At 34.4% G+C, this 22,911-nt stretch overlaps 5 protein-coding genes across 11 annotated transcripts; all 5 read right to left on the bottom strand.

The window, feature by feature from the left end:
- Nucleotides 1-307: 307 nt before the first annotated feature.
- LOC106354077 (thiol S-methyltransferase METTL7B) lies at nt 308-4,265 on the bottom strand. Of its 4 annotated transcripts, none has more exons than XM_048736069.1 (9): nt 4,064-4,260; nt 3,010-3,224; nt 2,837-2,932; nt 2,540-2,758; nt 2,381-2,477; nt 2,233-2,295; nt 1,434-2,154; nt 1,170-1,265; nt 308-670 (listed from the first exon to the last, which is right to left on the bottom strand). In XM_048736069.1, exons 2-7 carry the CDS (start codon nt 3,220-3,222, stop codon nt 1,958-1,960), a joined length of 885 nt encoding a protein of 294 aa, XP_048592026.1. In that variant the 5' UTR covers nt 3,223-3,224; nt 4,064-4,260; the 3' UTR covers nt 308-670; nt 1,170-1,265; nt 1,434-1,957. The 4 variants fall into 4 exon arrangements, with proteins under 4 accessions (XP_048592026.1, XP_022544857.1, XP_022544856.1 ...); XM_022689136.2 differs by lacking the exon at nt 4,064-4,260 and having other exon boundaries at nt 2,540-2,583; nt 2,680-2,758; nt 3,010-3,985; XM_022689135.2 differs by having other exon boundaries at nt 3,010-4,265.
- Nucleotides 4,266-5,941: 1,676 nt separating this feature from the next.
- LOC106354075 (putative methyltransferase-like protein 7A) lies at nt 5,942-7,778 on the bottom strand. Its single transcript, XM_013793921.3, has 6 exons — nt 7,384-7,778; nt 7,200-7,295; nt 6,910-7,128; nt 6,573-6,669; nt 6,416-6,478; nt 5,942-6,329 (listed from the first exon to the last, which is right to left on the bottom strand). Exons 1-6 carry the CDS (start codon nt 7,642-7,644, stop codon nt 6,133-6,135), a joined length of 933 nt encoding a protein of 310 aa, XP_013649375.2. The 5' UTR covers nt 7,645-7,778; the 3' UTR covers nt 5,942-6,132.
- A 5,828-nt stretch (nt 7,779-13,606) lies between these two features.
- LOC106357197 (putative methyltransferase-like protein 7A) lies at nt 13,607-16,043 on the bottom strand. Of its 2 annotated transcripts, none has more exons than XM_013796874.3 (6): nt 15,061-16,043; nt 14,772-14,868; nt 14,458-14,679; nt 14,288-14,384; nt 14,145-14,216; nt 13,607-14,056 (listed from the first exon to the last, which is right to left on the bottom strand). In XM_013796874.3, the coding sequence occupies exons 1-6, from the start codon at nt 15,075-15,077 to the stop codon at nt 13,857-13,859; spliced, it is 705 nt and encodes a 234-aa protein (XP_013652328.1). In that variant the 5' UTR covers nt 15,078-16,043; the 3' UTR covers nt 13,607-13,856. The 2 variants fall into 2 exon arrangements, with proteins under 2 accessions (XP_013652328.1, XP_013652329.1); XM_013796875.3 differs by having other exon boundaries at nt 14,154-14,216; nt 15,061-16,021.
- A 285-nt stretch (nt 16,044-16,328) lies between these two features.
- LOC106357196 (DNA (cytosine-5)-methyltransferase DRM1-like) lies at nt 16,329-19,738 on the bottom strand. Of its 3 annotated transcripts, none has more exons than XM_022689134.2 (12): nt 19,582-19,738; nt 19,220-19,272; nt 19,048-19,125; nt 18,861-18,954; nt 18,723-18,772; nt 18,544-18,643; nt 18,411-18,457; nt 18,211-18,321; nt 18,013-18,109; nt 17,792-17,889; nt 16,989-17,672; nt 16,329-16,912 (listed from the first exon to the last, which is right to left on the bottom strand). In XM_022689134.2, the coding sequence occupies exons 2-12, from the start codon at nt 19,220-19,222 to the stop codon at nt 16,475-16,477; spliced, it is 1,800 nt and encodes a 599-aa protein (XP_022544855.2). In that variant the 5' UTR covers nt 19,223-19,272; nt 19,582-19,738; the 3' UTR covers nt 16,329-16,474. The 3 variants fall into 3 exon arrangements, with proteins under 3 accessions (XP_022544855.2, XP_013652327.2, XP_022544854.2); XM_013796873.3 differs by having other exon boundaries at nt 16,989-17,669; nt 19,582-19,737; XM_022689133.2 differs by having other exon boundaries at nt 19,220-19,275; nt 19,582-19,729.
- A 470-nt stretch (nt 19,739-20,208) lies between these two features.
- On the bottom strand, nt 20,209-21,945 carry LOC106354074. Its single transcript, XM_013793920.3, has 7 exons — nt 21,760-21,945; nt 21,319-21,440; nt 21,191-21,253; nt 21,053-21,100; nt 20,835-20,888; nt 20,676-20,739; nt 20,209-20,575 (listed from the first exon to the last, which is right to left on the bottom strand). The coding sequence occupies exons 2-7, from the start codon at nt 21,436-21,438 to the stop codon at nt 20,454-20,456; spliced, it is 471 nt and encodes a 156-aa protein (XP_013649374.2). The 5' UTR covers nt 21,439-21,440; nt 21,760-21,945; the 3' UTR covers nt 20,209-20,453.
- Nucleotides 21,946-22,911: the final 966 nt, after the last annotated feature.

The raw sequence follows: 22,911 nt of genomic DNA, 5'->3' as shown, positions 1-22,911 counted from the left end.
ATACTACCAACCTTCAACGAGTTCAGATGTCAATGTGACATCTCGCTTAGAAACATTCCGAAAATTCACAAGAATGATAACCTTGAAATTTAATAAACTAAGTTTAAATTTTTTTTTTAAAGTTTTCAATGCTTTTGTAATTTCGTAAGATATAAAGTTGATTAAATAAAAATTCAGCCACTACACCACATAACTATGGAAAGAGGTTCAAGAGTCGAGATAATTGCCTCGAAATAGCTTAAAGGAGAAGAGATTCTGGTGTTTTTTCATGTGAGACTTGTGTTACAAGTTATAACTTGTAAACAAAGAGTAGCAAGGAGTTGCATAACTTGTAACAAAGAGTAGGAGTTGCATAATACATACTGTTTTGAAAACTGAGAATCAACTTGCATAAAATCGAAACTGAACTTATAGATTTTCTAAAATCAGCTCATGAATCTTTATATTACCTTGCGTGTTACTTGCATAGTTACTTGTACGCCACTCCATAGACATGAGGTCTTATTATCCAAGGGAAGCTATACATTGCCGTCGTATTGATCTCTGTGCCACCATCAAAACCGGCAGCCGAAATGTATAAACTGCTGTTTCTCTTTAGATGACTTCCGCCTGCAACTACTTGCTGTAATGGATCCAAAACGTTTTGGACATGCCTGAAAAAAAGATCCATCTGCACCCCAAAAACAACACTTTTGGATTTCAAATTTGTCTACCTTGCCGTTTAAAAAAAAAACAAATTTGTCTATCATAGTTCAAGGGCTATGATGTGAAGTAACATCAGGGGTTTACTACAAAAGGAAGAGAGGTCCCACAACTAAAAAACATCCTTTTAACACTCACTCCTTGCATGAATGTGAATGTGAAATTTTCAGGTTTCAGGTTTCATACCGAAAAGGCGAAAACACAGAAGTTTTCATTGCAGAATAGTGTAATTCAGGTTAGGACCTCTACCAACACAAATATCCAGAACTTTTTCTGCTTAACCACTCAGATTATCGAAAAGTCTCCTCTGGTAATCGGCGATCTTATCAGATAACACAAGCATAAAAACAGAAAATTCTCTTTTGTGAAGGTATAATAATTTATGAGAAGGTCTAGTAATTAAAAATTTAACTGAAAAATCAAGAAAGGGATCAAAGAGTGATGCATCCAAGACACAAAAGACTGACCTCTGATTCATAGGATCGTATCCCTGTGCTCAAAAACCAAGCAAAAGGCTCCTTATACCAATCTGTCCCCTGAGGATGAAATGTTTCTGAAACATCCTGGTGCAGATAAGTCTAGGTCAGTTACATCTTCTCCACATACCAAGTGCAATGGTTCTCAGAAACAACCCGTTAAATCTTTGTGCCAAACGAAACACATTCTTGACAAGTAAATCCTTGTTGGTGCCTATAAATAAAATGAATTTATGAGAAACAAATATAAATCACCTTGATCACGAAGCAGTAGGAGAATAGATGGGAAGCAATGACATAGTCGAGTTGGCTGCTTTCTTCCACATGAACACAAGCTTCTGGATGAAGAGCCTAAAGGAATGTGACTCTTTAGAGTGTCAGCACGAACATGATCTCGTGAAGCTCTAATTGCACCGCAAGGCGAATATGTGAGTGATGACAGAGGAAAAGCGTTGACTGCACTTGAGTCATCATCATAATGGCCACAATTATCATACAATCTCAGACCTTAGCCTTTTGAATTGTCTCCAGAGTTCTAGAGATTTGATCTCAGGACATGGAACTCAACCTCAAACATTGCAGAGTTATACTTTGATGACTAAAACTTCTAAAATAATACAAAAGTAGTCTAATTCAAGAATGACACCCATATCGATATTAGACTTATCTATACTCTATAAAATAGGCCACAAACCATCAAATTTATTTATAGCATTGTCTATGTACAATCATCAGCATACCTTAAGGATGAGTCTAAGACACTGTCCTTTTTTTTTTTTCTAATTGTAAGCGACCCCATAGACATGAGAGCTTAAGTAAGCCAAGCTAGAAAGAGAGGCCTTATTGATATCTGCACCACCATTAAACCGAGCTTCTAAAATATAATCTCCAGTGCACCTCGTCAAGTGACATCCATCAGCAACAACTTGTTGCAATGGGTCCAACACATTCTGCACTAACCTCAAAAATGATCCATCTACACATCAAAAGACCAAAATATGGTTTCAGCTTCATATTATTCTGCAGTGTAATCTTTTCGAGTCAAAATAGATACCTTCTCCTGCAACATGTTCTATGAAAAGGTAAACCCCACCCGGCCTTAGTACCCTTTTTATCTCTGTAATAAACCATAAAAACCATACCTATCTTTGAGCATTGTTTTCTTAAGATGTTGGATTTAAAAATAAGTGAACAAACACTACCATTGAGCGTTCTAGTGACATCTGCGACAGAACAAAGCACGAGAGTCCCCACAACTGCATCAACCGATGAATCTTCTAATGGTATAGCTTCTGCGACCTAACAAGAAACATTGCATCAAGAGACGCCAAGAAGGATCAATACAATATCACAAAAGTTACCGCATGAATGAAGCTGAAATATTCTGGTTTCAGCCCTGCTTGTGCTGCGGATTTACGCGCATAACTCTCCATTTTAGCGTTTGGATCAACACCAAGAACAGAAACGTTTGGAATATTTGAGTAGTACTTGAAGTTAGGACCTGTTCCAACGCCAATCTCCAAAACCTTTTCTGCTTTTCCCACCAGATTATTAAATAGTTTCATCTTGTAACTCGAAATCTAACAAAGACAAGCACAATAACATTAACATTCACAAGATTGAACGATCAAAGTCCTAAAGAAGGTCAGAGACTTAACCTCTTTCTCGTACTGTTCCATACTAGTATCCATAGACCAAGCAAAGAGCTCATCATACCAATCTGGCTTTCGAGGACGCAACCTTTTCAAATCTTCCTGAAATAAAGAGATTTAGATGATGCATGCACTACTCATCAATCTCCAGATAAACCCCAAATTTTCTCAACACCAACCGTCGAGCTAGAAGCAGCGTAGGAGGGAGCCAGGGGAAGAAGCGGCATAGCTCCTATGAAATGCCTTCTTCCGCAGGGACATAATCTGAAGGACGAGACAGAGTCTGTTGCAATAAGAGTCTTCTGTGTTTTGACGGAATCTTGTGAAGCCCTAGTCGCTTTTCGTTGTGAACATGTAATAGTCGAGATCAGTGACAAGTGAAGGATCGCCATTGCTAAATTAAAATGTTCAACAACTCATATAATCAAAGCCAAGGATAAGATCATAAGAGTGAGTAAGCTGAAAATATACTTCCATCCACACATGTGTAACCTCTATGTCCCCACGTCTCTTTCGAAAATTCAAAGTTACTTAATTCCTAAATTTTCATTATTTTCTGCTTATGAAACAATTATTCTTTTTCTTTTTGAAACATATGAAACAATTATAAAAATTAAAAAAATTAAATCATAAACACTCAGACTCAATCCATAGAGTGATAGTTTTGAATCAAAACAGAGTTTTACAAACAGAATTTTAGAAACAGAGTTTTAGAAAATATTGTGTTTAGTCTCGACCACTGGATCAATCAATCTATACAACGATCTATTGATCTGGTTATGGCTCTGGTTTTTCTTCTTCCGATGGACCAGTCTTCACTACAATGAGTACAACTTTGATCGCACCGTAGGATCGACTTCAAATTAATTCCACATGAAAACTAACTCCATTATCTATTTTTGTGTCAAAACATTGAGCTCAATTTATCGGTGGAAAGTATTTTATGAAATGCTATACTTATTACACATCTGCACATCCATGTCCCATAAAATGACATTTTCGACTCGTTTAAGTGCATTCATTGCTCACTTTCCTCTAAAATGACCTAATACCTGAAAGACTCGATATAAAAACTCAAAGACTTTAAATCGATAAACACTTTATCTACAATGTTAGAAAATCAGCATAAACATAGTTCCATAACTCTTCCGGACTTATATAGACTATTGTTTGTCTTGAAACAAAAAAATAAATCTCAACATAAGAAAGAGATTTGAAAATGTGGAAACTTACATATTTGTTGGCCAGTAAAGAAGGTGAAAAATGCAGGGTTGCCATTGCCAAATTAAAAATCTCAATTGCTCATAATCAAAATACAAGATAAAAGCATGGTTGGCTTCAGTTTTATCTTCAAAAGTTGACTTTCTTCTAAATGAAGAAAAAAATGAAGCAATATTTGCTCCAATGAATGGTCTGCTTCATTATTGAAAAGGTTAATTCAGAGAGAGAAAAAGAGAGAGAAAGCTTTATAAAGGGGATCCGGCGGTCGGTCGGCGCGTGAGCGTCCGTGCCGCCGCCGGAACCCTTTTTTTCTTTTAGATTAAATTGCATGTTCTGTCTCCTCCTCGTCTCCTCCGGTTTCCGTTTGTCTGAGCTCTGGTCAGCCATCAACCTCGCGGGTTTTGGTCTTGGAGTCACGACGCGGCTGCGGGAATGATGGCGCGGTGAAGACTTCAGTAGTCGTTTCCTTTTCTCCGGGAGATGGAGGCTTTCAAAGATCCGTCGCCACCGGTCCTTGTCTCCGTGGCGGGGAAGCTTCTTCAGTTCCGCCGTCGTCGGCTCTAGTTCCCGGGGGGTGAAGGCTTCCACAGCCTTGCGTCGCCGGCTTCCGGTCCCTAGTACGTTAGGGTTTTATTTCGCTAGTTTTTAATTCTGCGGTTTAGATGTGTTGTTCGGGTATGTTCTCGTCGGAGGAGAGTGAAGCTCTCCGGTGGAAAGGGTATGATGCATGCGACGTGTTTCTTTTGGGTTATGCGGTTAACGGTGACGACGGATGAGATCTCGCTGCGGCGATTGATTCTCTCCGGTATTAAAAGCCAAAAGATGATGGCGGTGATGACTAGAGGAGTTATAGACGCCTGGTTTGCTCCGGTGATCCGAAGGTTAGAGCGCCGGCGATGACGTGAAGCAGTGGTGAAGCGATGATCTTGCGACACGTGTACCCTCGAAGTCGAGGATGGAAACACGTGTCCTCGCATCGAAAAGGACGTCACGCGAGGCGGCCGCATCCAAGAGTCGATGAGTTTAGGGTTTCCCCAAGTTGGGCCGGATGTAATTGACCCATTTGGATAACGAATTTTAGCCCGGTTGGGTTTTTTAGTGGGCTTTTATGTAATATGTTTATGGGCTTGGTCCGATTCCTTTAATATAAAAACTTATTGATGGAAAAAAAAAGAATGGTCTGCTTCATTTCTTTATTTTAAAAAGAATAATGTAAGTATATTCCATCTCTACTTTATCATTAATTACTAATAAAACTTTATACTTTTTCATATTTATTAATTTTACCTAACTATTTTGTTTTACCAATAATCTAATACAATTATTATTTAATATAAATTAAAAATGATCATATAATGAATTTATTACATAACATGAATAAACAAACACTAAATATCATAGTTTGTAAAAGAGCACCATATATATAATTTTTTTTCCTATAAATGATTAGCAAAAGTGTTTAGAAGTATGAGATGAGATTATTTATCTTTGATTCTTTTTAATTAAATTGAAAGTTTTAAAAATGAATATTCATATGGTTTTCGATATAAATATATGATTATATGAAAATAATAGTCAAAATTTTGAAATTGATTGGATAAAATTAACGTATATAATTTATTTTGGTAAAAGATAAGAATACGTAAAAGTTAAAGACTAATTCACAATATAAAATGTTCATTTAAGAAAAAATAAAGATATGCACAGTAAATCTTCAAATTTGAAGCAATACTGTTCATGGTTTCATTTTGAAGAAAAAAATAAAATAAGACTGAAGCAATACTCTTCATATTGTTCCATCCACATGTGTAATCTCTCTCTATGCAACGTCTCTTTTGAAGTTTTCAAAGTTAAATAATTACCCTCTTAGATTTTTTGATTAGTAGAAGATAAAGTTCCAAACTTTCAGATCAATTTACATTATTTTCTGCTCATGAAACATTATTCAATTACAAACACTAGATCATAAACAGAGATTTAGAAACAGAGTGTTGAAAACGTTGATATTTTCAAACGTGAACGAAAGCCTTGTGTGCAGTCCAAAGATGAGCTGCTGAGTTCAGATACTTCCCAGTTTTTTTTTAATTATAAGCAACTCCATAAAGATGAGGGCTTAGGTGGTAAAAGGCAGAAAGAGAGACCTTGTTGATATCTACACCACCCTTGAACCCAGCTTCTAAAAGGTAGTCTTCTGTGCTCCTCGTTAGATGACATCCGTCGGCTACAACTTGTTGTAATGGATCCAACACGTTCTGCACCATCCTCAGAAATGTTCCATCTACTCAAAAAAAAAAACAAAAAAAAAAACGTTTTAGGTTATGTCCTTTATGCATTAATGGATTCCTCATGAGTTGAAAGATATACCTTCTGCTGCAACATGTTCCACGAAGAGGTAAAGCCCTCCTGGTTTGAGGATCCGTTTTATCTCTGTACATGTACCAAACTATTTGATGAGTATTGTTTTCTTTTGATTTGACATCTGAAGTAAGATGTTCGATTTAAAGGGAGTTAAACAATTTACCTTTGAGTGTTTGAGGGATATCCGAGACAGAACACATCACAAGACTTCCCACAACTGCATCAACTGATGCATCTTCTAATGGCATAGATTCTGCGACCTAGTCAAACAATTTTAACAAGAACATCAAGGGGGATGCAAAGAAAGAACTAAATAAAATAAACAAGGGGTTGTAATTAATTAATCCATATATATGATCAATATACTTTTTTTTTGAAACACTGATCAATATACAAACCCTAAAACGAGTATTTGCCGGATTTAGTTTTCTCTAAGTTTTTGTGATTTCTTCTTGTTTGATTCGCGTTTGTTCACGACAAAATATAAAGAAGGCCATTACCGCGTGAATGAACTTGAAGTTTTCGGATTTTACTCCTGCTTCTATAGCGGATTTGCGTGCGTGACTTTCCATCTTAGGGTTTGGATCCACACCAAGAACAGAGACGTTTGGAATATTGTTATAGTACTTGATGTTCGGACCAGCTCCAATCCCAATTTCCAAAACAGTTTCTGCTTTTCCCACCAAATTTGCAAAGAGTTTCCTCTTGTAAACAGCAATCTGACAAAAGAAGAAGAATGAAACGTTAGAAACAAAGGAAAAATGCATGCAAATCTCATGAAGTCACTAACCTCTTTCTCATATCTTTCCATCCCTGCGCTCCTAAAATAACCATAGAGCTCAAAATACCAGTCAGGCTTAGGAGGACGCAATTGGTTCAATACTTCCTGATATAAATGAAGATATAGATAATTAGATAAATTCAAATATTTATTCCTCTTCTATAGTTTAGCAACAAAGTTCACTACGAGCAACCGTTGAGTTTTGAGCTGTGGATGGAGCAGTGGATGGAGCAGCGTAGATAGGAGAGATTGGAAGAAACGGCGTCGTAGCTTCTCCTAGGAAATGCTTTCTTCCGCACGTACATAAGCTGAAACCAGGTGAGGCAGGAGGATGAGGATCCGTAGTATTGAGACTCTTCTGCATTTTGATGACAGAACCTCTAACTCTTGTTCCTCGAGCTGAATCTATGGTCACCGGGAACATTGAGGAAGGTGTGAAATTCAGGATGGCCATTGCTATTTCTCAAACTACTCGTCTCAGTTTGATTCTCTAATGTCTTCATTGCACACCATAACGTATTTATAACCGTCTTTCCAAAGCAATCTTTTGTTTGTGCATAATAATTATACAGAGCATCTTTATTTCTGAGTACGACGCGTTATATTTACATATTATTTAATATATTTATAAATATATTTAAAAAAAATCTTAATTTTGCTGTTTATTTATATCTAAATCACAACAATATAAAATCCACCCAATCATTTTTATAAATTAAAAATTTCTTTCACTTTTATACTCAATTTTTATATTACTATACCAAAATGTATATACTTATATAAATGTTTTTTTTAAATGGGACTCTATTAAATGTTTAAATACTATTACCCAAAGCTCGGCTCTGGACTGGACGCGTCATCAAATAAGATTTTTACTATTATTTTATTCATTAAGCATTTTTAAAAGGAAGACACACATTAAAGTCAAATTTTTCATTATAATCAATAATGGAATTTTGATGTTTCTATGTCTTTGGTGTTATGCAAGTCTTTTTCTTTGGACTCTCTGGAGTCTCGTTACCGTTCGATGTTTACTGACATTTTCATTTTTTCTGTCTTTGGTTTTATGCAAGTCTTTCCCTTTATTATTGATTTTGTGCGAACCCCCCCCCACTCTCCAGAGTTTTCATTAATATTATACAGAGCGTTAAAGAAACAAACAAATTTATATGATACTAAGTGGAGTGTCCACATCCAAGGTACTAATACAATTTATAAACTAAAACAAACGTATAATCTATTACTCTCTGTAAACTATTTGTATGGCAATTGCATATGTATGTATAATAATTTAATAATATAGATGTATCATATGACAGAGATTTCACCAAATATCAAAATTGATTACAATATTTGTAGAGATATTTTTTATTGTTTATGAAGATTATATTATATTGTTACAAAAAAAAAGATTATATTATATTGATTAAATGTGTTGTTGAATAGTTATTTCAAATGTAATTATCAATCAATAAAAATAAAATTCTAAAAACGAGAAAGAATTATTTTAATTGTTCTAAGTGAATTTAATTCTTCTTGTTTTTAATGTTTTTAATGTTTTTAATATTTTTATTATTGTTATCAATTATTCATTATTATTATTTGATGTAAATCTGTTTTAAATATTTATAAAAACAAAATAAGATTTTAATATGTAGTGAATGATTATATATAATTAATTAGTCAAAATATTCGTAGTAAATTATATTTATACTGTTATACAGTTAAGTTATATTAATACTTTTATACAGTTAATCTGATCAATCTTTATAAATCATTAATGAAGTAAAATTATTTTTATAGGTAAAAAAGAATTTTATAAATAAAAAAATATGCCATTAATGAATCATTAGCGAAGTAAAATTGTTATTGAAGTAAAATTATTTTATAAATTATAATGCATATTTTGTATTGTTATTATATGATATTAGATAAATAATATAGAAAACATATGTTAAATAATTTATGCAGGACATTGAAAATAATTGGACCAATAAGCCAATTGATCGTTCAGTATGATTCTCGTGTCATTTGTAATCGTCATGGCCGTGCCTACTGTGCCTACTGTGTTTCCAAAGAGGCAATTAACTCAGCTTCTACTTTATAAATAAAAATTTGCGGACCCCACTTCTGTGAGTTTTCTTTTGAATGTTTGTGATCAGTTTATATCGTAGATGAGCGCTCGTAGATTTCCTATTTTCATCTATTACTAATACATCTAACCACGTTTCAACCAATAAAAAAATATATTAAAATATAAAATTAATATAAATAGTATCAATGAAACTGAAACAGAAGTAAGCACGATATGTCAAAAAAATAAAAAAATTGGACAAGCCAACCACTCGTTTCAATATAACTAATGTCGATGCAGAGCAAAACGTTTTTTTTATAGTCTTTCTAAACTACTTTTTGTAAATTGATCATCTTTATTTGTATTAATAAAAATACAGTCTGTCAGAAAAGGCCACGTGTTTGTATTATTTGGGCATTGATATGTGTGGCATCAATCATGTGTTTCCAGAAGATCGAGAAAGATAACATAAAAAAACTATAGGTATCCTAACAGTGTAACACCAAAACTGTGAGTGTGAGTGAATCCACTAAGGATATGATTACATCAGCGGTACATAATACAAATATGATACGAGATAACTGTATTTCTTGTGTTATGCCAAGCAAATGTGATCCAAATGAAATAAGCTCCGGATGATAAAAGAAGATCACACGATACGGATCAAGCGGATCGAAAAACTTTGTTATATAGATCAAATATCAATATAAACATTAAGTATTATGCTCTATAAAGATATATATCAAGTGCAATAATAAGAAACTGAATTTGGATCAAAGAGATCATATCCATGTGACATAAAGTATATCATCCATTATTATTATTTTTGAACTCTCGTCGTATTATAAGTTTTCTAGACAAAGAGTTTCGAAACAATGTAAACTAGAAAAACAAATATAAAAAAGAGATACACCAATAGAAATCTAAAGTAAACTAATACATATTTATTTGCGTATGGATGATTAAAGATTTTTCATAAAATTTTAATATTTTCTTTTGAAATAGTTAAATCTCAAAAAAGATAATTTTCGTATAAATCCAAAAATATCGCGCTTACTGAATTGAAAACGATTGTCACTCTCTTTGTAATACTCCAGTAGGAGTCACCGAGATAAGACAATTCTTTCTATTGCTATATTGATAATAACAGAGTCAAAAGATTACCGTTCCATAGAATTTCATGCTGTTTTTTGAAGTAACCATAGTTTGCAGCAAGAACTCCATCACTCTCAAATAAAGAACCATCAACGATTTAAGACTCGTCGCCACGATCCGCAGTAGATTTGTCAATTACTTTTTCTAAACAGTTCAACGATTTCATCATGTATGCTATTCTTAAAATTACATGTCTAACTAAAATAGTAAGATAATATTATTTAAAATAATCTATAATTTTATATATAAATTATTTAAAACTTATAAATATTTGAAAGAAAAATATAGATCAATTTATTTATTTGGAAATATTTAAATCGGTGCATATGCTCGAAAGAATCACATAGTATATATGTAATGATCACACAAGTAAGTACGCAACATAACTAAACGGTTAACTAACAAAAAATAAGTGAATGTCGGCCATTTTAAAATAAAGTTCGGATTAAGACCGCGAGTCTTCTGCGTCATGTAAACTTATTGGACCTGCCAACTACTCGTTACAATATGATTTCAAATGTCATTGTAAAACATCTTTATTTGAGTATAATCAATATTTTGTGAGTGTAGTGTGTCGATAAATTACGCATTTACAAGAGATCAATAAGTAAAGAACTTTCCATTATTTTTGAAAAAGGAAAAACTTTCCATTATAGTATGAATTCATTACATTAAGAGGCATTTATTAACTCTTCATAACATCAAGAGACATTTTGCAAAAGAGAAGCACACTGGATTTGTTTATGCCAAAAGTGACATAAATATTTTGTTTTCGTTGACGAGCATTAATAGAAAAGTAATAGAGATATAACTAGTTATGGTAGTGGTAGTTGTGTGGAGTTGATTAGTGCATGAATATGTGGTGTTTAAAGATGGCTGTCAGTTTCAAAAAAAGAAGAAGATGGCTGTCGTATTTCACGAAATGAAGATGGCTGTCGGATTTCACAGTTGCGAAGTTGATTTTTGTTTTTGTGGATGCTCTCTTGGTAAAAGTGGATAAGTTATCGGTTGGAGGGTTATGATGTAATTCCACTGAATCAGTTAATAATGACATCAAAACAATAAGAGAAGCTTAATAAGAACATTAATAGCAATGTTTTGAAATCCGACCCGGACGACTTACCGGATCACCGTGTTATTGGGTCGATCGCGAGCGAACCGCGGGTTAGTAAATTAAATAATTTTATTATATAATAATATATTAGGTATGAAAATAAAAATAGAAAAACTAAAATAATTATTTTCTGAATATTTTTAAAACATAAAATAATAGTTTGATATGTACATATTTTATGTTTCAAAAACATTTAAAAAATATTTAACTTTAGTTTCTATATTTTTATTTTCATTTGGCATACAAAATATCAAAAAATAGTTTAAACTATTTAATTTATTTAATAAGTTAAGAGTTATGGCATCTAACAAAAATATCAAGACTTAAAATTCATAATATTTAAATGTTTAATGTGAATAGTACAATTAAACTTAAAATCTGAATAAACCAAAAGTAAAACATCATTGTAATAAATTGTCGATAACAAAAATAAAACTAAAACCTAACATAAATTTAGAATACAAAACATATTCTAAAAGCATAGTTAAAAACTAAAAAAAAAATATAGATTATCAATTGGTTCAACCAGTGATTCAACTGGTAACTGGATTTTGGGTTTTAGTGGATTTTTGTGGATTTATTGATTTTTAAATATTGAATTTTTCGCAAAACTTAAACTAGATTTATCCTGAATCACTGGGTTTACCAATTCAACTGCAGGTCCGGATTTCAAAACACTGATTGATAGTAACTATGTGAACAAGTTTTTGGAGACCAAGTCATGTGTAAAGAAAGTAGCATTAAACATGTTCTTATGAATGAGTGAGTTTGTGTTGGACTGGTTAGTGTAAATCTCATCAATTTTACTCTTTTTCTTATTATCTTTCGTCTCTTCAAGTTTTAAGCAACCATTAACCTAAAAACAATTTTTTTTTATGTTCTTTCGTAGCAGAGATGGGATCTTTGAATTCATCAACATAACTGTGAAAATTGATTACATCCGCCTCTAATACAAAAGTTCCACCGTCGACTCCACCTATTACTACTCTACCCAAAGAAAAATTACCGGAGAAAAGTCAGCTAGTAGTGATGTCGCTAGATCAATAGCAGAAGTCACTAGCTTCAGGGTTGGCTCAACACTGTTAAGGGTCTTAGGAAAAAAAAAAATTTCTCTAAAATTTATATACAGATAATATTCAAAACATTTTTAAAATTTAATCACTAATATTTTATATATTTTATAATAAAAATAAAACTATATACATATCAAATAATTTTGGACCCCTTTCAATTTTATTTATTATATTTATAATTTTTTATATATAAAATATATAAATTTAAAAAAAAATTGATCCCCTTAATTATTATTATACAGAGAGACAGAGGTTTAGACCCGAAATGGTCGCACCGCTTGTCCCCCTGATGAGCCGGCCCTGACTGGCTTCACCTGCAAGGTCAATGAAATCATAAGTGGCAGAGTATAAAAGACCAAAGTGAATGTGAGATTGGAGCGTGCAATGGCGGTGATAATCTAGAGATTCATAGTTTCTCTACTAAAAGAATTATGAGCAGTCCATGACAAAATAATTTCATAGGATTTAACAAAGGGGGAGAGAAAAAGATAGAAACAAAGAAAGAGAAAAGAGAAAAACGTGGAATAGCGGCCTGAAAAAGAAAGCAGTAGATAATTGTTACTTCTTCCGTTTTTTATATATATGACGTTTTAGAGGAACTTTTTTGTTCCAAATTATTTGACGTTTTCAATTTTTTATGTAAAATTTATTACTAATTAATGCTAGATGACCAATGATATTATAGTTTCTATTTTATTATTGGTTAAATTGTGGTTAGGTAAACAATTAATAATGTTTTTTATTTAGAAATTAAATGTTTCTTAATCTATGTGCACAATCTTAAAGCGTCATATATAAAAAAAACGGAGGGAGTAATAGGTTTGGGCATTCGGGAACTTAAAAACAACTTTTGAAGTAATATTTTGTACTAAAAGAGCCACAAAAGAACCAACCCTGTATCCTACCACTAAGACCATGTTAACATGGTTTCCTATGAGGGTTTTTTAGTGTAATTAGAAAAAAAAAAAGGTTTTAACTAAAGAATGTATCCTAAATAAGAGGTAGAAGAAATGTCTTTTATAATACATGTATCTAAGAACCTAATTAGGGTCTCCCCCATTAATGATGTTCTAATGTTCTACATTGATGACTTGTTGTCTTATAAAGAAATTTCATTAAAATTGGCATCTGTCTCTCTCTTTAATGAAACAAACAACACTCAGTAACAACATCAAACATAGCTTTCTCAGAGTTCAAAACCCGTCTACAGCCTCGCACATTTGAGCAGAGCTGATACTTGATGTATAGTCTTACTTGTAAGCTACTCCATAGATATGAGGTCTTGTTATCCACGGGAAACTATACATCGACACCGTCTCTATTTGGGCACCACCGCTGAAACCAGCTTCCAAGATGCACTCTCTCGTGTTTCTTGTCAAATGGCATCCATCTGCTAATATCTGCTGCAATGGATCCAACAGTTTCTGCAAACGCCTGAAGAGAGATCCATCTGCAACCACAAAATAATTTAGGTTCTCATGCAATTTGATACACTCAATTTTACACCTCTCTCTCTCTCTCTTTATGTATGTACATACTTAATGTACCTTCTGCTGCAACATGTTCTAAGAAGATGAAACGCCCTCCTGGTCTCAGCACTCGCTTGATTTCTGAAATTACCATAAAAAGGGTTAAGTTAGAGATATCAGCAATGATGCTTTTATGAGTAGGAAGAAAGTACCATTGAGTGTTTGAGTGACGTCGGAAACAGTACATAGAACAAGTGTTGCAACGACTGCATCCACAGAACCATCTTCTAATGGTATAGCCTCTCCTACCTAGTGACAGAATCAGAGAAGTAACATCAGAATCAGCGTGTATGATGCAGACAGATAGTTAAGCAATACTTACTCCTTGCATGAATCTAAAGTTTTTAGGATTCAATCCTGCTCTCACAGCGGCTTTGCGTGCATACTTCTTCATTTTAGGATTTGGATCCAACCCAAGAAGAGTTACATTCACATTACGAGCGGCGAAGTATCTCATATTAGGACCTGTCCCAATACCAATCTCCAACACCTTTTTATCTTTTTCAGTCAGTTTATCAAACACCTTATTCTTGAAATTTTCAATCTTTGCCAAAGAAAAAAAAGGAACAGAGGAAAAAATCAAATTATGTAGAATGATGCAAAACTCAGAGGTAGTAAGCAGACAGACAAACATACCTCATCCCAATAAGACTGCATCGTTGAGTTCAAAAGGCAAGAGTTAAGCCTTCTAATGTACCTCCGGCCTCTGCGGATGATGTGCTCCTGGAACATCCTGAATGTACATACCAAACTCTTATATATCAATTCTGTACATGAACCCACTCAGATCAATAACTCAACTTCCATATGTGATAATATTGTCCTTAAGCTTATTTCTATTTCTTCTCCTAATCTATTTGGGATCTACAGAGATTTTCATAAGTTATTTCATAGTAGCTTAATGATCTGAGAAAAGAATACGTACCTTTGAACAAAAAGCATTGTGAAGAAGCTGTGTAGTATCAGTAGAAGGAAGAGGCAGAGGAGGAGTAAACTCAAGTAAGATGAGTCTCCTGGGTCTGAGAAGGAACATGGTCTCTTTAAGCTTCACCTAACGGTAGGAACAAAGTTGCATACTTTGGGAAAGGTCAAGTCAATAAGGAAACAACAAAGAAAAGAGGAGTTGGCCAAAAGAGAAGAAAAACAAAAACAAAAAAAAAAGGAAGCCTTCAAGTTGACGCTATTGGTTAAGAAAGTATTGGAGTTGACATTTGGAAGCCTTGTTTTGTTTGAGTAAAAGACGTCATCGCTTTTGTCATAACTCACAATGAATCTAATTTTATCTTTTAATGAAAATCTTCAACTTCGTGTCTAATCAAAGGTTGTTAATAAAAGACAAATCAACATACTGGTTTAGTATGGTTTGAAGCTGCAACATACAAGTCTCATGCAAAAAAAAAAAAGTCATCTACACAAGAGACACTCTACCTTCTCATTCTTGTGGTTTTGCGGCGAACCGCCTCTAGAATCCGGCAGTAGTCATAGAACAGTGATGACTGGTCTCCTTCAAGTCCGCTCCTACTAACCCATTAGCTCCAGCTAGATTGTTACAGGGGCTACCGCCTATAACAAGGTCAAACCCACCATACTGGTCCATAAGTCTCTCTATCTTTTGATCGTCTAGTTCGTCAACATCTGTAAACTCGATCAGAACGCCCCTTTGATTTGTCTGCTCCCAAAAACTCCTGAATATGTTCTTGTTCACTTCAGAAATCTCAACGGATACAACTAGCTTCATAGGAATCTGGAGGCGGTGAAGTGTCACTTCTCCACCGCCTATCCCTGTGAAGAGTGACAAGAGGTTTATGCCTTTTGGGTACAAAGGTCTAAGTACAGACAAGTGATAGGCAACAGTATCAACCTAAATGAAAGATAACAAGCTTAGCAAGAGACTTTATAACCAAACCTGAACTAACAAGAGACTTTGTCATAAAACTATATACCTGAAATGAGTTGCCTAGAGACTTGTAGCGATCCCTTCTGCTTTCACCAATGAGAACATATTTTTCACAATGGTGTCCGTCGGAATGTGACGTGTTTTCTTGTAGTGAAAAGACACATACAGATATAACAGATATAACAGGAATCTACTTTGATCGGTTATTGTAAATCTTTAACTTCATATTGTTAATAAAGACAAATCAACAACAATAGAGATGGCCAACTTTATGGCGTGAAAGGAGCTCTAGCAAGTGAAAAAAAAACCTTAAAGTTTAGTATGGTTAAATATAAAGTATTCTTGATATCTTAGAGAGGCACAAAAAAAAGCTGCATGCAACATACAAGTTTGAACGCAACTCATGCAAAAAAAAAGTGATCTACACTACACAAGAGATATTCTACCTCCTCATTCTTGAGGCTTTGCTGCGAACAGCCTCTAGAATCCGGCAGTAGTCATAGAACAGTGATGACTGGTCTCCTTCAAGTCCAGTCCTACTAACCCTATTAGCTCCTGCTAGATTGTTACAGGGGCTACCGCCTATAACAAGGTCAAACCCTCCGTACTGGTCCATAAGTCCCTCTATCTTATGGTCGTCAAGCTCTTCAACATCTCTAAACTCTATCAGATCACCCCTTTGATTTGTCTGCTCCCAAAAACTCCGGAATATGTTCCTGTTGACTTCTGATATCTCAACAGACACAACTAGCTTCATTGGTATTTGGAGACGGTGAAGTGCTACTTCTCCACCGCCTATGCCAGTGAAGAGTGACAAGACGTTTATGCCTTTTGGGTACAATGGCTTAAGTACAGACAAGTGATAGGCAACAGTATCAACCTAAAGGACAAAAAAAAAACAAGTTTAGACCAAGATACTTGAACTGACCCAAGATCCTTAAGTCATAGAATTATACCTGAAATGAGTTGCCTAGAGACTTGTAGCGATCCTTTCTGCTTATACCACGAGTATGATTATTCGGGAAACCTAGAAGCCTTTCCATCTCGTATGGTTCCAGAGGGGCAGCTTTGTTCTTACCAACCCAAACCAGGTTCCATTTTTTGCATTGATCTACTACATCTTTCTGCACAGCTGGATCCCTTTCATGTTTTTCAAGACGCTTGCGTATTTTGTTTGTGAGCTGAGCACTGGCGATGCAAGTCAACACACAGTTCAACTTCGTTCTTTTATCCCAAGCAGGCCACCATTTCTTGGTCAAAGGAAACTCTTCTTGTATCGTATAATGTGGTGTGGGTTGTATCTCAAATCTGTTCTTAATTGGAAGGTTGTGAATGTAACCTCTCTTCCTCGCAGCAGCACAAAAGTACAAGGAGTCCACAAATTCGGGTTTGATGTCATACAGATGACTAGACATTGTGGCCCAAACACCTTTGGGTGTCATTGCAACATTCTCGTAGTAAAAATAGGGCGGACCACGAGCAATACTAGGGATTGGGACTGGCCTCTCAGTTATAATTCCAGGTTCCTTAGGTACACCAAATCCAATCATTGGATTTGGTAGACGGATGAGCTCGTCATCACTGGCTATGTCAGTGTTCAGCCTTCTCCTTCTTGGTGGTGGCTCATTAATTCTTCGCTGCTTCATGCACAATCAAAAGGTCAATTAAAAAGGATGAAAAACAACCTAATATAGTATTTAGTAACATCGTCAAAGAAACATAAATTGCTAAGTTCTTCAAGAGGACTTAGACTTATTACCTCTTGCTCATCAGGAGCTGCCCAAAACTCATCTAGTTGCCGTGCCATTTGAGCAGCAAAAATGAAGTCAACAACCTCTGCCAAACTTGCAATTTCTCCTGAAAAGTTTGAGAAGATACATGAATAAGTTGCAAGGACACTGATTGCATCTATGAGAGAAATACATGTCTAAAAAGAAATATTATGTTATGTATCACAGAAATAAATTAGCAAGAGGTTACCACATCTCTCTAGAGCTATAGAAGCCTCTTTCCTTGGATAGCCCATCTTGATCAAATCTTGCAATCTACCATCTCCACGAAAAGAGTTTAACTCATTCTGTTATTTTCCAAAATAGAAAAATAAGACAATTTTATACAGTATCTACAAATGTAAAATTAAGAAACGCATCAAAACTCGAACAGTGTGTATATATATACCTCTTCATCTGAGGATGATAGACCTGAGTAAAGATTGGTGTCATCATTATCATCTGATAAGTAGTTATTGTTGATGTCCTCATTCTCTGTTTCATGCATTTTCTCTGCCTCCTACAAAACAGTAACAAGCCTTCAATAGGTGACACATTATGTGCATTTATATGTCAAAGATACAATAAAGAATCAGAGTATCTACTTACTGCATAACTCAGAAGTGCATTTGTTATCTCCTCAAGATTTTCTTCTCCTACATATTATCAAAGACAGTTTCAAGATACCACACTGAAGTTTCCCAATTCCTTGGAAAAAGGAGAGTAAGAGACATGTCATTACCATGTTCTTGTATAGCTTTGATCACTAATTCCTCGGAGAAACCCATACCAATGAGCTCGTCTATGACCTTAGATTTAGATGAGCTAGCTTCAGAGCTTGTCTACACACAAAAAAACATAGAATGGAATCAAAGTAAAGAAACGAAATAAACATAAAGTATTCACAAAGAAGAAACTTACAGAAAGCTTGAAGAGAGTTTCAAGAATCATCATAGGTTCTGGATTTTCTCCTGCAGGTTATTAACATTTCACTGATTAACAGGCAACATAAACGCATAACTAAGATAACACACAAGAATAAATAAATAGAATTCTAACCGCCGGTTTCTTCAATCGCTCTACCGATCATTTCCATCGAGAATCCCATCTCAATAAACTTAGCAACCGTCTCATCCATATGAAGTATGTTTCTCTAATGTCATACACAAAAATATTCTTGTTAAGGAGTTTTTTTCTTTAGAATTCAGAAACAAGGTTGAATTGAGACTTTGGATATATAATTTACAGGTGACGATTGGAAGTTATCAATTTCATCATCTGTATTCCAATTTACATCATCGTCATCACCAGCAGAATGTTTTGCCTGAAGAAAACATGGAAACTTTTTTTTTTATCATTTCCATACCATATCAAGAGTTACAACCTATATATGAGAGATTATTCAGGTGTAACATTACCATTTTCTGCAATAAATTTAATGTACGTAGCCGTCACCCAATAAACAACGAACCTGCTAAATCAACATCATATTGTAAGTTTTGGGATATAAACAATGGTCTTTTTGTCTCTAGACTCTCTAAGAGGAACTTTTTTTTTGTGCGACTCTGTAAGAGGAACTTAATTAGTAGTTTCTATATTGAAATCCTAATCATACATGCAACATTAGCTGCATGGAGCAGGAGCAATGGTCTCTTTGTCTCTAGACTTTCTACTACCCATAAGCGACAACAAGACTCTCAGAATCCAAAGGGAGAATGAAAAAAAAAACAGATGGAGATTCTGTTCACATGGTTGCATGGCAGCGAGAAGAATCTCTTACCGGAATGTTCGCCTGAGGAGAGGAGCCGATCATCAGCACACCGACACTCCGTAAATGATAAATCACTTCAAACCCACTCACTCACCCACCGTTAAAACTTGTACAAATTTGGTAGTAACACGTCAGTCACTCGGTTGAGTAAAATGCCAAGTAAACATTAGTTGGCAACCTCTCTACAATAGCTTATTATGCCACGTTCACATTTATAAAAAAAAAAGTAATCTTACATAATAGTGAGATCGACATTTGGCCGGTGCTACACGAAATGCATCTTTGAGTCAGCACCTTTGACCACAAGGCAACAGACGTGAAAGGGGAGGACAAAGGGAACTTCATGGAAGGCGAGTCTTCTATGTCTTAGAACTAATGTTTGTTCTATAAGCTCCCTTCTTCATGGAAGGCGAGTCTTCTATGTGTTTAGAACTAATGTTTGTTCTATAAGCTCCATTTTAATGGTGGTAACATCCAAAAGTTACTTTAGAAAGGTCAAGTCAAGAAGGAAACAACGTCATCAATTCATGGTGTTAGAGTTGACTTTCCATTTCCGTCGTTTTTAAAGCCTTCTCTAAGATGTCATATCCTCTTTTGTCATAACTTACTTGATTGGGTAAAGATGACAAGATTGGATCATTAAAAGCAAACCATTCGCAAATCGTCAAATAGACGTTTCAAACAACTACTAGGTTTTGTATGGTGATACAGATTTGCTGAAACCCAAGTATGAAATATAATGTAAAGAGAGAGAGAGAGAGAGAGAGAGAGAGAGAGAGAGACTCGATATTACTACAACCACTGCAAAGTAAAGCTGGTCGCTTATTCTTCAGTAAATTGACTTCTGATGTTGCTCCTCAAAGAGATTTATATATGTTTGTTCATGACTTGATGTTGTCTTTGGCGTCAGCATCATCGATGCCTCCATCATCCTTGGCATTGTCAACAGCTGATGCGCTAGCTTGTTGGTCATCGATAGGTTCGTTGGTGTCAGCCTCAGCGTCTGATTTTCACGAGATACATTGAATGAGTTAGAGTTGATATATGTCACACTAAATCAAGAAAACAAGATTCTGAGTTCATTTATCTAAAAAAAATGTCACCTTCAGTGTTGTCGCCTGAAGATAAAGCCATCCGTCTCGCTCTTGGTTGCTGGTGCGGGGTTGGCTGTTGCGTGAAACAGATAGATATTAAGACAAAACAAAGAACCAAGTGGAGAATACACAGAAAAAAAAAAAGAAGCTAGCTTTCAACTTTTTTACCTGCAGTTTTGGTCGGAGAGCTTCCAAAGGCCCTTTTGGCTTCTGTCCTTTTTGCTGATTACAATGGCAAATTCAAATTGTTAGCTTCTTTCAATGCTTTGCATTACTTACTTTAACAGCTCTTTTGTAAATTGCACACGACATTACAAAGAGACAGTAAAAGATTCAAAAAAAAAAAATAGTCACAAAGGTTGTTAGTAAGTATGGAAGAAAATCACCTTGCCTAATGCCCAATCAGCTGAGTCAAAAAACGCGCGCTCATGGTCCTTAAACATGATTAGAATTAGCTTTCTATAATGGATTATAGTATAAACATATTTAGTTTTTATGTATCAACGGTGAAAAACAAAGCTAACCTTGGATATCAAAGGAATCTTCTTTGGCAACAATCCTCCATACTTCTTCTTGATCGCATTTTCCTAATACCAAATAAAGAATGAATACAGAGAATACCGATATCATAATATGATCTCAAAGTGATTACCTCACTCTCACGTGATGGCTCCTTATGAATCTCCGTTTCACCTGAAACCTTCTTGTTATCATTTTGTTCAACTGAAGGAGGAGTATCACCAACAAGCTCCTTTCCCTTGCCGTCTTCCATAACTGGAATTACAATAAATAATTAAATCTTACTACAGTAAAAATCACTTTTGTCACTTTTGATCTAAGGAGTCAACAGAAACATTCCACAGTCGAGAACCAAACACATATACTGTTTATATCGTTATCACTACAAAACTCAAAACACTAGTACTGATTATAATTTATTTATTTTTTTTTAAAGTCCACTCTTTTTTCAATGCGAAGCCTATCAAGATCTTGATAACAACACTACTCTTGACACAGCCATACTCTTGACACAGGAGCAGCCGCGCATAATCAAAACAGAAAGAATAAAAAGTTTCAATCGGAAAGAGATTACCGAAAAGGTGGATGAGGAACGCCGGTTAACCGTGAAGAGATTCCGACGAGAACCGGGGTTAGATCGGATCTTGTTTAGTATGTGAGCTCCACGTTCCACACGATGTTGATGGCGATGCCTCAACTTAACGCAGCATTTTATTCTCTCAGGACACGGTTTGGGCCTTCATGGGCCGAATATTCCAATAATATCAAGAGTCAAATATACAATAAATCATTTTTGTTGACTTATATGGAAGTGATATATATACATTACATATTTGGTTTAACTGCATTTGGTATATGATCTAAACTCAATATTATTTACATAGAAACAAATTTTTTTTAATGGAAATATGCCTATTGGTTAAGATTTAAAGGGTGTCATTGCAAGAATTATAATGGCTGATATGGAAGTGATATATTTATACATATTTGGTTTGACTGCATTTGATATATGATAACTCAATATTTACATAATTTTTTTTAAATAAATAAATTTGGTACATGATCTCTTATATATTAAAGGATAAACATTATAATAAATATGTTCATACTAAATTAGACACATGTCACGTGTAGAAGCATTGTAATAAATATGTTAACACTAAAATAGACACATGTCACATGTTGAGAGTTTCTCAGTCAAACTCTACATAAATATGTTCACACTGTGTACTTTACGTTTTTATTAATATAAAACTCACATGCATGGTTCTTCTTTACGTTATTTTTACTGTTTACGAATAAATCTGGACGAATTATTCATAAATTTTGATTCGATTCGTTATCTATTTTGATTCGAACCAAAAAATCTGGATATCCGTTACTCTACGAAACAAATCAAATACTAAAATGCAATATCCGTACAAAAATAAAGCAAATCACAAATATCAATATTTATAACAACAAATATCCAATTTGATCTGTTATATGCATATATATACACATATATTTAAAGAATTATATATAAGTTATATATTATAGTTTATATAAAGTTTACAATATTTTTGTTTTTAAATAATTTCATTTTAAGAATTTTATTTTTCATGTATTATTTTGAGAAAAAAATATCATTTAATATTAATTAACAATATCTTTATATATTTATCAACCATCTTTATATACTTTTACATACACATACATGTGCACATTTACGTGAACACCTTATAAC

The sequence above is a fragment of the Brassica napus genome, chromosome A7 (genome assembly GCF_020379485.1).
Source record: "Brassica napus cultivar Da-Ae chromosome A7, Da-Ae, whole genome shotgun sequence".
Taxonomy (NCBI): Eukaryota; Viridiplantae; Streptophyta; class Magnoliopsida; order Brassicales; family Brassicaceae; genus Brassica; species Brassica napus.
The sequence above is the reverse complement of the archived record's forward strand: the minus strand, read 5'-3'. Positions and strand labels throughout refer to the sequence as shown.